The sequence below is a fragment of the Apostichopus japonicus genome, chromosome 13 (assembly GCF_037975245.1).
Source record: "Apostichopus japonicus isolate 1M-3 chromosome 13, ASM3797524v1, whole genome shotgun sequence".
Lineage (NCBI taxonomy): Eukaryota > Metazoa > Echinodermata > Holothuroidea > Aspidochirotida > Stichopodidae > Apostichopus > Apostichopus japonicus.
In genome coordinates, this window is record NC_092573.1 from 11,793,253 (window position 1) to 11,808,710 (window position 15,458).

At 36.3% G+C, this 15,458-nt stretch overlaps 1 protein-coding gene across 3 annotated transcripts; it reads left to right on the forward strand.

Moving 5' to 3' along the window:
• Positions 1-432: 432 nt before the first annotated feature.
• LOC139979055 (uncharacterized) lies at positions 433-12,792 on the forward strand. Of its 3 annotated transcripts, none has more exons than XM_071989698.1 (7): positions 433-659; positions 1,329-1,527; positions 2,367-2,488; positions 3,166-4,128; positions 6,526-6,729; positions 9,294-9,395; positions 10,409-12,792. In XM_071989698.1, exons 2-7 carry the CDS (start codon positions 1,488-1,490, stop codon positions 10,538-10,540), a joined length of 1,563 nt encoding a protein of 520 aa, XP_071845799.1. In that variant the 5' UTR covers positions 433-659; positions 1,329-1,487; the 3' UTR covers positions 10,541-12,792. The 3 variants fall into 3 exon arrangements, with proteins under 3 accessions (XP_071845799.1, XP_071845801.1, XP_071845800.1); XM_071989700.1 differs by having other exon boundaries at positions 1,372-1,527; XM_071989699.1 differs by lacking the exon at positions 433-659 and adding an exon at positions 715-733.
• The last annotated feature ends 2,666 nt before the right edge of the window (positions 12,793-15,458 follow it).

The window sequence follows — 15,458 nt, forward strand, 5'->3', positions numbered from 1 at the left end:
ACGTACGATTGCTAGCTTAGCTTCATAACATGCTGTTCGTGCAACAACTTAGGACGACTCATTGAACGAACGTTGTCGACGTTGTTGTGCATACAGTTCGTGACATTTCAAAGAGTGCCGTTAGGTAGGCAATATGTATTTTATAACGCAGTGGCCAACTGTAGGCTTGTAATTGGCTATAAGCTAAATTTAGCTAATTGCATCTGCCAAACTAAGTAAGTAGTTGAATCAGTAGGCGTGAATGTTACTACGATTACAATCGAGTTAACGGAGCTGGCGAGTATTCAAGATCAAAAGAGCACTGACAAAATACCATGCTAAAAAAACGTCAGTTTAAAAAAAAAAAAAAAAATCGACACTGAAAGGGGGGAGCGGTCGCTCCCCCTGCCCCCCCTGGCTACGTCCCTGCATCTTACGCCAAAATAATGCTGATTTCCGAACTGAATTCTGCATGAACTGACCGAGATTGCGATCTGTGTTTAGAAATGACATATTAACATCGATCACCTGTGAAGGCTTTCAGACAGTTGTGTCAGTAATATATCTGTGATGTTGACATCACACTCACAGGTCTTGAACTGCTAGCTGTACTGAGAATACCATTACTACACGTTCTGCATGCAATAACAGTGTCACGAAGGTGTTTTCCTTTTGAGAAGGTATTTCGTGCTCAATAATCAGAACTATTTAAGCCTCTTTGATCGAATTAACGTGTAATATTGCTTAAAAGGAGGTAATTTTCACGGAATCGTATAAGGATATGTGCAGTATGAAGTAACTATATTACTCACGTTAACAGTTACACTATTATAAGCCGTATGTAGCCCGTGTTAGTATTGTAGGCCTATGTATGTTTGTTTACTCGGACTAACTAAATTACTCGGACTAACTAACTAACTTACCGTTACTATTAGTCCTAAACTTACTGTATTGTTATGACTTACATTACAAATATAGCCATAGCTGTGTATTTTATTGTTCTTCTTCCGTCTGTAGGGTTACGGTACGCACTGTGGCCGCACTGTTTCTGGGCGGGTGACACACAGGTGTCAAATAAAAGTAACCATACTTAATGGCTAATATTTAAGAAAATCTGTCATTCCCTGTGTCATTAACAGCAGAGTTGGTTTTTCATATGACAAAGAATGATAAAACTAGAATTAGAAACTATAACATTTAAAAAGAACAGTTATCCCATGTATACGGTCAACAGTGTTCTTGGCCCAATATTTTACTTCTTAGTAACTTGGATCTCTGGAAACACCAGTAAGTTAGTCTTGAGAATATAGCTATGTACAATATGCTATGACTTGTTTCTTCTCTTGTAGGGTTGCTAAACAAATCTTCTACCGTCTAACTCTTGCAATGAAGAACTTTTCAAGCTGAACACCAGAAAGACCGGAATCAGAGTGCCTTTCTGAGGACTTACTGTACAGTATAACTCTTTTCGTCCTGGCTAGATGTTGATATGACTGGAATAGCTTAAAATGGCTTTTGGATCACACACATTTGGGAGATCCCACTCAGGTAAGCATCACTTCTAGCAGAATTGAAGAAGACATCCATGAGTGGATTTGACAGGTATGTTTTGACAGATGCTAAGGAGGGGAACGGGGAGGGGGGTTGGGGAGAATCGGGATGGTAAATTTCTTCCTTGTCATATATCACAGTTACATCAAAATTATGCAATCTCTAAATTAGCACAATCAGCAAAATTCCCTGCAAATTGGAAAGATTTCCATCCATGGGCAACTTTGAATAAGCTTACAGATAGTATAATGGTAAAATGTTTTAAGAACATCTAGCTCACAGGTTTGGAATGTTGCTTCAATTCTATTTGTAATTCTGTCAAAGACAAGCTTGCCAAGTTTTCCTTCATGATTTATGCATGCAATTCTACACTTGTTCTATGCCAGACTAATCCACTACTGATTGGGAAACTTCCTTCATGTCCCTTCATGCTGGATGTTCCCTCCATCTGTGTAAATGTGTGCCACACAGACTATGGAAAATTTCTCCTCGTTTCAAACTCACGATTCTTGCCAACAGGTCTTACACAAGGATTTCCCACTGCCAGAGACAGTGGTTGTGTGTGTAGCAGTACAATCCCAAAGTGACCATACACCCCCCCCCCCCCCCCAAAAAAATGGCACTCTTGCATAAATTTGCGAGTTGTATTGTCAAATTTGGTTTTGTAAGCTACAAATTACAAAGATATTTTGCCAGTATTTGAACAAATATGACCTTAAGTAGCAGCAAGACAATTCTTCTCCCTACCAACTAACCATTTCTCTTCTGGAGTACTATAGTCAACAAGTAGTTTGAAATCTTGTTTACAATTTTCTCATGCAATTTTTCTCTTACAGTTGGTGTGTCTAATGTTGAAGGACTGCAAATGAAATTAAGTGATAATGTAAAACCAACTCCTGAAGTGTATCTGCCGCACCATTTCCAACTTGTTGAATCATCTGTCCTGAGGAATGGAGAGGTAGGAATCTTATTGAAGGAAATCTAGTATTTGGGGAAAGATATATAGCTGGGTTTAATCTGTATGGTCGTATTTTATCGTTTATCCTAATCCCGAATTCATTTGTCAATATTGGATACTTAATAATTCTTACTGTCCAATCTAAGTAACTATAATATTATTGTATTTTGAGTGTACTATTACCTCTTCCTGTCTGTGGTGTCTCTTACAAAGTTTCACTGGTAGAAATTCCTTGTTTCCACGTAGTGACAATTCAAATTTTCACGGAAATTACGTCTCCATCTTTTCCTGTTTATTTTTATTGTTGCAAATTTTCACGTATAGAATAGTACAGAATGGCTTACTTTTTCAGTGTGACATGCTGATAATGGCAAGATAAGAAATATTTTCACAAAAACGTGTTAAGTAGGTCATGAGAGAAGATTGATAATAACATAAATATGTTGAATACAATTGCTTGATTTACACTTCTGAATGCAGTATCTATGTAGACAGAACCTTGCAGAAAGACTTTACATTTTTCTCTGTTCCCATCTTGTTTTCCTCTAAATAATTAAATCATGCTCTTTACCAGTTTTTTGTACCTGACATGCAAACATAAAAATTGTTAACAAATTTTTAAATTTTCCTTGAGCTTTTTACTGATAATTCTCCTTTATGTATTTTAACATATACAGTATACCTTTGAAGCAGAGGAGGCATTCTTGAGTTGGACAAGGGATATCTTGGAGAGAGAGAAAAGCCGTCTCGAGTCTCTCGAGGAGTTGGAAAACGAAAGACGTGTGAAAGCAAACCATAAACACATCAGTCAGACTAATTCAGAGGAAGATCATGGTTTACCGAGGAAAAAACCAACTCCAATCCCCGAGCCGGTGTTAACACCGGTTCAGGCCCAGTTAGGTACTGACATTTTAATGCCGACACCATCTGGTAGCACCAAAGAAATAGTAGACGACGGCACAAAGATTGTCACTTCTGGTTCATCCAATCACTTATTCGATCTGGCGGACTTTGAAACCGTCTCGGACCCTTTTGAAGCGACCGAATTGCAGACTTTGAATGACATGGAGGAACTGAAGAGTGTCTTGGCCAGCTCGTCGTCGTCCACGACGGCGCCTGCTGCACCGCCTCCGGGAGATGAAGATCGTGCAGACTCACCAGGGAGCTCTCCCGTCCCCGGGGAAGATCCCCCCAGTACTAGTAATGTTATAAGCAATTCTCAAACCGAAGAGACTGAAGAACGTCTGAAGATCACAGAAGAGGCACAGCTGGAAACCGAAACTAAATCTGTCTCTTTCGAAAGGAATGTGCCAGATAACGAGAGTCCCTTCAAGTCTCAATCTGTGCCAAAAGACTCGTCTTACCTGAGCCAGTCACAGGTAGACCATGAAGATCTCTCTCAAAGCCTGGACAATTTTATCTCACATTCTACCCCCACAAACAGGAGGCAAGTGTTGAACAGCGCTCCCTTACCTCCCATTACCGGAAAGCCAGTAAGCCCATTCACAACGGAAAACAATAATTCGCACAAAGAAGCCAACGGCCAAAGACGGAGAAGCGATTCTTCACCGCTTGATTCTAGTACCGCAGGGATCATTTCAAATCATTCTAAGACAACGAATCCACCCGGGTATCCCAATGTAAGTTACAACTCATCCCTTGAATGTAGTACTAGTGATTTACGTTCAGTCTATACATTTTTACATTAAATTGCATAATCTACACAAGGGCTGATCAGGGTTATCGCTAGGATGTTAAAATTGGGGGCGGGGGGCATTTTTGCACAGACCCTCTAGATAAATTGCGGGATTCCCGCAATCGTGCATCCTAATGCGAACACTGGTGCTCATATAGTTATATGGACTAAGATGAAAAGAAATGCAGCACAGAAGTACTTGTACAACTATGTACTGTAGCAGTGTTGTAGTCCAGTCAAGTCCAATTTTTTAAGGACTTGGACTCAGTTGTGAAGGAGTCAGACTAGGAAGCCAGGGCTTGAGGACTTGGACTGAGACACAAAAGTCCTAGAAAATTCAGACTTTTGTATTACCTCAGGTCTGAATTAAATAATATGTCAAATCTTCACAAAATTTGATGATTTTTTTTTTTTTCATCTTTAAGTTGAGAGTACGGTAAATTAATCGGCCTTAAATATGTTTGTTGTTTACCCTTGTTAGGAAGCGTACTGTTATTTTGCCTCAAAGTATTACAAAATACATTTATTCAAAATTTCAAGTTAATATTCTTTAAGCTATGGTAAAGGAATATAGTGACCCTATGTAAACTGTTGGCATATCCAGCCTTCATTATGAAAAGGGGGGGGGAGAGGTGGGGAGAGGGGAGGGGCTAGGTAGTAAGCACATTCATGGTAGCATATCACATTTCACAAGAATGTGTTTTGCAACCTACAGTACTGTATCGCTATTCTCCCTGTGCTGTACTAAGAAGACACATTGCAATACAAATTACAATTTTACCATGTAATTTCCAAATTTTTTATATAGAATTAATTAGAAGTTTGATCAGGTTGCTGATTTAAATTATTTCCTTTGCTAGCATACTTTAGATTTTTTTTTTTTTTAGGGGTAGGCAGCAAGTGCCAGCGAGTTTTCTGACCATTCCCAATATTATTTTTTTTATAGCTGCCCAACAGGTGATTTAACGTTTTAACAGTCTTGTACCAGTGCTACAGTCAGGTTTGTGTTGTTTCCGGGATAGTTCAATGCTTCGGAGGTATTCTAAATCTAGTTATAATCTTATTGCATTGCACCATTTATGCTAGTTCAAAAGATCAGATTGATTGGGGAGGGGTGGTGGGGGGCATTGATGACCTGCTGCCACCCCCACATTTGAAAGTGGGGGAAACTCTTCAGCAGTTTATAAAAACAAGTGCTCCATAATTCGGAAAAGATTTTATTTCACACTCTTTTTCACACTTTTATTTCACATTATTAATTGTTAATAATGTTCCATATTTTAGATACTGACTTGGTGAGAACGCAGGTTGTATACGATAGAATATATACTTGTTAAGATAACAATTACATTTTTCAAAATTCTGTGCTGGGTATCTGTCAGTTTTTGGATCATGAAATCATGTCCACATCTTCTTGAATAATTTGTTGTGGAAATAACACATTGAAAGTGGTTTCATAAGAAACCTGGGTTAGCTGTTCTGATTCTTTTAGTATAAGTAATAAGAGCAAATTATGCTCTTTACCATATCATTGTTATGCCCTTGAGGGACTCTAAAATGAAGGCAGGGAACATTCCCAATCCAACATGCCCAATCCACTACAGAATGCTATCCTCTTTCAGAGGAAGGCAGCGTTAGTTCCATTTTTAGGTTCTATCACCATTCACCAGTATGACCCAGCAAGGATCTCAGTTGAGGTTCTATTTTAATTTGTTAAAGTTGGTATTTCAAGAACTTGTTTAGTGGTAACTTGGTATTCAAGAACTAGGACTCTGGAATTAGTCTTGGACACCAAGGACTCGGACTTGAAAACCAAGGACTCAGACTTAAATAAAATAGTACAGGACTTTGCCTTAGAAACACTTCCGGAAATCACATGCCAAGGACTTGAACATGAATGAATTGGACTAAGTACAATATTGGTATGTAGGGACTTCCTCTAAGCAGTGATCTTAATAATATTCTGACTACCTGTAGAGGAGGGATTGGGTAGACCTCCACATCATTCAGCCTGATATGGACGGTTATCGTAACCCTAACTGCTCGATGGATGTTCATTTTGTGTTTGATCGTTTTGGACGTGTCATTTGAATGCTTCGTATCTAGTTATAAATTGTTTCCCTAAAATAGGGAACAGATTCAATTGGAAATAAAAACAGAGTCTCACAAAACTGACACATTGAATGTGGTTTCTGGGAAACACCAGGCTCTCAACAGCACTGAAAGTTGTATTTATGTTCTACATTGACTTGCTGCTTTTCTGGTCGGATTTTTAAACCTGTGTGAGATTCGTCAGCGATTAAAGCATCGAGTGACAATTTATTCTCACTTTTATCAACAGAATCTTAGCAGGTACGAACCACTTCCACCATCTCCTGCCCCGTCGTCGAGTGAAAGCATGAGGTCAGAGACCAAGCCGGAAGATCCGGACTTCACAGCCTTAGATTCAGAGAGTAAAAACTTTGCAAGGATGATCATCTCCATGGGTTTCCCGGAGGGTAGGACGGCTAGGGCGGTGAAGCGATTAGGGCATGACGACAGATTGGTGAGTATTTTGATGGTGCTTTAATTAACATTAATTATTTATGTCCTTAAGAAAAATGCCTGAATCCCTGCTAAACACAAAAAGAGAAACAGAGATCGAGATGGCTGTTTGGAGGTGATTTCTTCACATTTATTTTTGTTGAGGTCTTTTGTTCTTTGATATGGGTATTGTAGTGGAATCCACATTGTCATAGTCAGACTTAACGTGTTGGCCTTGCAGACTTTCAAAACAGACGGATCCATATCTTGGTCTAGTCGGCAGTATCCTGGTCTGCATTTTTGGCCTCCAGTTCTTACAGTCCATCGCCAAACCCTTACAGTCTTACTCTTTACAGTTTGAGTAAAATATCAAACCTGATACGAGTCCTTCAACACTGCTTTATACCCCACCAGTGAGTGTCAGTCATAAGCATATACTTTTCTTCTCCACAAAAGCAAACAAATTATGATCTTTGAAATTATACCTGAAGGTTAATATATTTATCTTTCTGCGCCTCTAAGGCTATTATGAAAGTGTATCCAGAATACCACACTATACAAAAGATTTGTCAGAAAAGATATACAAATTTGACTTCCCTTTTGTCTTTGGAATTCACCAATGCTATCCTCTCCTGGTATCAATATCTGTCTGAGAACAATTCTTTTAGTATCCATGGAAACCATTTATTATCGCCATTGAAATATTGCCACAGCTTCAAAACAGTTGACTTTGCTTGTTTAATTTCCTGTTTGCTGTAGAAGAATAGAATAATTAGTTGAAAATTTTGCAAACATTGAACAATGTTAATATCAGAGCAGCAGTCTCAAAATTTGAAGCACCTAATTACAGCAGGTACCCCTTTACTTACATAATGAAATCAGACACTTTTTGAATTCTTTGTAATGCTTGACCTTCCAAATTTATTGCTTAATTATGAAAATTTAGAACTGAAGGTCATAGTCAAAGTGAAGTTATTTGCTCAGAAAACGTGGATGGTATGTTGTTGACAACCGTAAAAGCCACGTAGTGAAAGTTTTGAAAGGAAATCGAAAATGATTAGGTTCCCTATTTGTTTTGTTGAAATTGGTTGGAACTTGGAACATAGCAGAAGATTTCGTTACTATAGCCACAGGCTGTGAGTGACTGTGTAATTAATTACACACTAAAAGTTCACTTTACATAAAAAGCCATAAAGAGAAGGATATGACATTGATGTAGAGATATGAAAGTAAGACAATTTGTTATTTGAAGCTGAAGGTTTCTCCATTGAGCCGAGAAGTTAGCTTTTCATTATCTTGTGTCTACATGCAAATTTGTTACCTCATATTTTTATTCTGTAAATGAATCAGCAGTCGCAAAATTAATTGCAGTCTTCCGTGTTGAAAAAGAAAGGCAAAGTCATCTGTGCAAAAGCAGTGAAACTCTTGTCAAACTTCTGCACGGTAACTTTTTTAGTTTTCATTGGTATGAATGTTGTTAATGTTACTTGATGTTCAATCGTAGGTGAGAGAGTCGGTAAACAAGATAAGATGTCATCTCCTTAAACCATTTTGTTGAGGAAGAGGAGGAGCTCAAACATCCAATCATTCATTTAGAGCAGGGTTTCCCTAACTTTATCCCCCCATGAACCCCCTGTGGATGTCAGACTCCATCTGAGTCATTATTATACTATAGTATGCATTACAGTGTTGCGTAAATGATCAAGTTCATAGTTTAATATTGTAGACTTTTGTACATTACTAAATTATATGATATATCAGATTTTAGTTCAACAAAAAGTACTCTAGTTTTGACTTTCAGAAGAAATGTCTCACGAATCCCCTGGGATGGACTCACGCACCTCCTGGGGGGTTCATGCACCCCAGTTAGGGAACCCCTGATTTAGAGTATCAATGGTGACATTTTATCTCAAGTACTGACGTTTACATCCAAGAACACCATAATAGAGACTACTGTATAGCATTTCCCACCACTTAGACACTACAGTACCTTCTCCAATTAACAGTTTGGTATCTCAGTGTCGGCTTTAAGTTAACGAAAAGACTTCAAGTACAGTAGTTTTGAAGCAATTTCTAAAAGCAGTGCAAATTCTGAGAGACTCCTGCAGGGTTATATAATGTCAGTTATCAGTTCTTTTCGCCGTTGTTTATTGTTCAACTGACTGTGGGTGAGAGAGTTGGTACAGAAGATAATGTTTTTTACTCAAACCATTCTGCTACTAGAGAAGAGATATGAACATTGCGGTCATTTCAGATATTTGATACATATCGTACAGTATTAAAATTTGAAACTTTAAACAGCACCATCAGAGACTATCCAAATTATGCCAGTACTTAAGAGATAAATTTCACACAGGTCTCTCGGACCCTACATCCTTCACTTTGCACATGTACTGTATCTTTGGAATCAATCTTTTGGTATTATTAATGCGCCAAAGCAGAAGTCAAATAGTCCTCATTGCAATTTCTACTCACACTTTGGGAATTCCCTCCCCACCCCCTCCCACCTGTGGTTGCAGACTGCAGTCTTGGTATTTACAATTACTGTGATTAATTCTTAACTTATTTGTGTTATTTTAACTGCAGGTCATTGATGCGTTATGTGCAGTTGACAGACTCAGTAACCAAGGGTTCGGGGAGAGGAAAGTAGAGGAAGCTCTTCATCTCTTGGACAATAACGATGAAAAGGTAGGAAGTTCGACATCTCTCACCAATCAAAACAGACTTGCCCCCCCTGTCTGTCTTTACATACATGGAGAACAAAGAAAGGAAGAAAAAAGAAAGAAAATTTAAGGAGAAGCAACCCCAAACCAACCATGATAATTGACTTATTCAATCTTGATGCTCGTGATATCTCAAACTGCTGAACAAATTCTTTCAATGGTTACAGGTTATTCTGTATTTGGTGCTATACATCAGTTAGAATATATGCACCTAGCTGTGTCTTATATGTACATAATTGGCTACACCACCCCAGTCTACTTAAAAGATCTATGTAAGCGGTGACAACCACTTTGGAACCTTCCACCTAGTGAGTTTGTAACTATGAAATAACAAAACTGAATACTTGGTGTCCAACATTGAAATGACCTATATGTAAGTGTCCCAGCGCACTCATACATCAAATTTATGTGTTTCGTTCTTAATTTGCAAACGTTTTGAACGTGTTTCATCTTTTCATTATTACTGATTCATTCTGGTGGACAAAAAAAACCTGTTTTTTTCAGGTACTTTATGGTCATGTCAGATTGAACACTTGAAAGTAAAAAATGACAGCTATTAGTGATGTCATAGTTTAGATTCTTCTCTATTCACAAGGCTGAAAGTCAAAAAATCACCCCCAATGTTGGTAAAAAATACAGCAATTAGTGATGTCACAGTTTGGATCCTTCTCAATTCACATGGCTGAGTACTTCAGCAAGTCCAAACATCACCACCACCAGTTTGTGAACCTTTCATGCTTTTTCTTTGATGGTTCATTTAGTGGTGGTAACATCAAAGGTTGTTTTTTTTAAATATTGCTCGTAGAGTTTAAGTATTATCTATCTAATTGTGGCATTGTTTTCAGTTACTGAATTATCTTTTGTTGACTTTTACTGGAAAACACAACAGTCCTACTGTAATAAATTGTGAATCATTGATGACTTCTCTACTAGTGTATGACCCTTTTTCTACTTTGATCTACAATTCTTCCCCGACAGATACTGGCGTTCCTAAAGTTATTGAAACAATTTGAGGAGCTTGGATTTAAATCGGATGATATAAAGAGGGAACTTTTACTCCATGGTAGTGAAGAGGAGAAGGTTCTCGACGCCCTGACAGCTAAACCTTGATGAATTCAAGCAGAGATACACACACACACATATATATATATATATATCTATATATGGTGCTATATTCAGCATGATAACATAGACGAACACTGTGAGTGGAGATTATTGTCAACTGTAATAGGTCAAATAGGTTTTAATTCACTTGGACCATGACGAAAATGGACTGTTGCAGATGCTCTTGCTGTTAACTGTGACACAGTATCCTTTGAACCAGAATGTTCTATCGCTGTATAGAAGTAGTTCTATGAAATGTAACTTTGCTTGGAGAAATGCTGATATTTCAAAAATTTCTTAAATAAAATAAACTTGCGAAAAAAACACAAACAAAAGTTTAGACTTAAATATTTTCTGTGCATTGTTCTACTAGGTACTTCTCTAGAAATGGTATCTGCTATAAATGTTTCTTACCACACAGACTTGACTTCCAACTACGGCAGAGTATTTTTTCTGTGTTTTCCTCTATCTAATGAATAATAAAATACAGCAATTAAAGCATAATTAGGCATAATAATAAAGCATAATAATAAGCATAATAATAAAAAAGCATAATAATAAGCATAAGCATAATAATAAAGCATAATAAAGCATAATCAAGCTTTTCAAAGTCAAAACTGTACTACTCTGTTTTCTCACAGGTCATGTGAATTTTCATAAAACACTTCATCTTGGGTAACTGTAGTTTTACTAGATGCCCTATAAACATTAGATACAGCTTCTGTGCATGTTACCAAAAACATTAAATGAAAAAACTATCAAATGAAAATATTTTGTAAAAACAATTCAAACTGAAGTGATGGAAGATTGACTATTCCAGACTTTGAATAGTTTGAGAAATCAATCAGGAACCAAAAAAAAACAACATTAAAAACATCTATTTATGTTGACAGCTATACCTGTCCCTTCAGGCAAATCGATTTGTGCATAAAAATTGTATCGTTTGTGATTTGTTGGTTTGCATATTGATGCGTAGTCTCACAACAAATGTTTCAAATTTTTCACACTCTTTTACAAATGAATATCAGGTATGAGCCCTCTTAAAGCCAAGACCTACCACACTGTCATAGTGATGTTCCATAAACCTAGCTTAATTTGCATATAAGCTTTGGGACAGTTGACAATGCTTGTATCACGCAATGCTAGTTAGCGTCCAATGTAACATGTGTGGTTGAGATGACTGATGCTATAGTGTTGATATAACTGGTTGGATTAGTGATATCAGTTATATGTTTATGATTGATCTAATTTTAGTCCTGTAAGGGAATAAGATCATTTTAAACTGCTGCCCTCTGTCTTATGCTTCATACTCATTGAATTACATTAAGTACAATGGACTTGTCTCTTAGAATGACAGCAATACATTTTTTTTTTCTTTAAGTACTCCATGTATTAAAAAAGAAAGTTGAGTAAGGCTTAGAATATCTTCATATTCCACCGTTTGTATGCCACCCTTGTTTTACTGATTAAATTTTCTTGATTAAACAGTTTCTATCTCGGTGTCTCGGTGCAGTTTGACACTTCAGTCTCGTTCATTCAATAGTTTTAGTTGACGAACAATTGGTACCTAAAGTTGCATGTGAAACCATTTACATGAAAACCAATTTTTTAATTTCACTGACATGTACATATTATCTTAAAACCACATATATCAGCAGTGGCAAACCTAGAATAGTTGGCACCCAGGGTGGAACCTTCCTTTGTCACCCCCTGCAGAATTGCCATTCTGGGGGAGGTTTGTAAAGGGATATAAATCCCTCCCCCTTAGAGAAATTTGTGATTATGTAAGGTCTCTTAGATGCAAAATGGTGCTATCTTTGGCAAACCTTTGTATTCTTCTTCTGTCAGCAAACTTTCCTGATGATTACAGAAGTGACACAATGAAACCAAAGATATAAGAAGTTTGTTATTGAAAATATGATCGATAAATCTTGTGAAAAAAGTACATTTTGCTGGATTTTTCCGAATTGCAAGCATGGGAAATGCATGTCTACACAGTTATAAACATTGTAAAGTTTGCATTTTCTTTTTTAATTTTTTTTTAAGTCCATTTGGAATGAAACAGTCTGTGGAATGTTGTATTTGTGAAGCCCCCCCCCCCCTCCTCTCAGAAACTGGGCTTATTAGGTGTATTATGAATTTACTTTTATGAGAGTCTTCCTATAAATAGTACAGTAGTTCAGCTTTGTGACATTATTTGGCGTTTCTGTTACAAACCATACAATACATGGGCTTTTGCCACGTTATTTGCTGTTTTTTTTAAAATGATTTTAATTTAAATTTTTCGCAAAGGGTGGGTAAGTACCTCTAAATTGAATTATCTGATATTTTGTAACACATTTGTATTTGTCATGGTCCTTTTCAATGAAGGAAAAAAAGGAAATTTTTGGTACGGATATTCAATCTTAATTGGGAGGCAGGACTCTCAAATTACATCCCTGAGTTTTTGTCAAGCGATAATAATAATAAGTAAACTTTATATAGCGCATAATCAGCAAAGCTGCTCAAAGCGCTTTACAAATGTAAAACCTAAAAACAAATAGTAACAAAAACCAAAATATTAAATATATAGAAGCAATAAGGCAAATAAAAATGTAAAAGCCAAAAGCAACAATATGAAAAACACACCCGTTCTAAACGATACTAAAAGCTAAAATGCATATAGTCCAAAACAATTTCAGAAGTATGTAAATAGTAAAATAGATTGTCATGAACCACACACAATTTGGTATATATTATGTAAATTTGGTAGAATTATGGACGTTGTTATCTACATTCCTGCAAGTTAAAACGTGATAACATCAACATGATTGTTTTAAATAGGTTCTTCATTAATTTTAACTTTTGGTAGTTAAAGGATCATTCAGGGTCTCATTAAAGTTTTCAATAATGACAGTTATTAAACGTTTACAACTTAAAGCATTCAGAATGTAATATACGGTGCAATTATAAAACAAATCCAGGAATTTTATCATGATTTATTTTAAAACGAAACCTCTGGGGCTATCACCAAGCAGATTTATCCTCTACTCTGTTCCAAGTGAGAAAGAAAAGTAAAAAATCAGACAACATGAGTTTTTTTTACTTTGAATAAAAGATTGAACAAAACCATAGCAAAACACCACGTCATTTCCAGAGATTGTAAATCCAGTCTAACTATAAGAATGTAACTTTACCCTTTCCCTTGATTAGGAAACAAAATGTTCACTCTGAGTGCATTTCTTGTGGGTGGGGGCGGGGGGGAGGCGTTTATTGGTTGACAACAATGATCCATTTTAATGTCTTATGTCATTCTTTAGCAACTCAGTCAATTGAACTACGGAAGACACATTTTTATTCAGTTGTGTAATTTTGCAAGAGTGACCGTTTTCATTGTGCTACTTACTGTTGACATCTCAATGAATATGTATGTATTTTAGATCCTCCTGCAAGCAGGAACTCTCGAAGAAGACATCATTGGCTTATCAAAGCCGCAAGCCGACCGGAGTCAGTCTCTTAGATTCATATTTAACGTCCATGATTATAAATTGTCAATTGTCAACAACTCTGTAACTGGACGACATAAATTAATCTTGGAGTGACTCAAACTCCGGACCTTATGATTGAAAGGCACCGGCGTTAACCACTGAGCTAACACTCCTTAATATTCATGAATATATTGAAGAATATTGATGAATATATTGATGAATATATTGATAATATTCATGAAACCAAGCCACATAACAGAAGCTTCTCTTGACCATGGTCATTTTCATATATAGTATGTTAATCTTGTAAATACATATAAGGTCAGTTACTGCTATTCAGTTTTGGTTAAAAGCATTGCTGAAAGAGATTTAGAGAGTTCGAACTCATATAGCACTAGTATTAGTCTCTCGAGTTATTTCATTTATCTGTGAAAGTGAGAGGCAGTCTCGATCCTTCTTCATCTTCATGCAGACCGAAACGAAATTTGAGAAAAACAAGTTGAAACCAAGCAAAACAAAATGTCACAGACAAGTTAACTGAAACATTCAACAATAAAAATATTGAAATTTAGTCTAAAACTTGAGTTTCAGAGTTTAACTCACCCAAATGATTTGATCTAATCTTTTATTACCAATTGCTTGAAACTTTTGCTCCTTTTTTGATATAAGTATATTGAATTCCATATTTACATTCGTTTAATAGTCAGTAAGAAGGAAATAAATGGAGAGGAAATGTGCAACATTTTTAAAACATGCAGTTAATTATGTAATGTGCCACTTTATGATATTATACAAAACATTGTTATTGCTTGTAAACATTTCTGAGTTGATTAATATCATTTTTATTATGTTTTTTATTTTATTTAATCTGATTATCTTATGACCTGGTGGAGAGAGTAATACAGTTGTCAATTCTTCGTTTGTTATTCATGGTGTACAAGAGAACTGCTTATTGTCAGAAATTGTAAAAGAAAAACAAAACTATATAATAATACATTGTTTTTTCTCATTGAACAATGAAAACAAATGTTGTTCTTACTTCTTCTTTTTTTGCGTAGAATTGTTACCATCGATGGTGCATACTTGACTTTAGACACAACCATATTTTTTAAAATGTTTTAAACCGTAAAAAAAAAAACGCGTTGCTAGTCAGTCTAGGTTGGATTTCTATAACACTTTTGGAAAACAATTTTTAACAATTTATCAAAAATTATTACAATATCTGGTAAATGAGGTTCATTAATGAATTAATTTGACTGGACGATTTAGTTAGTTTAATATACAACCGTTATGCCAATTCCTCTCATGCAACACAATACGGGTAGTTTGTGTGTACTGCAACATTTTCAACTACAAATGGTGGTGAATGACATTCCAAAGGTGCTGTGTTGTTGACTATTTATAATTTATACAACGATGGATTAATATTACGTCATCATCAATTTAGCCTTAAAGGA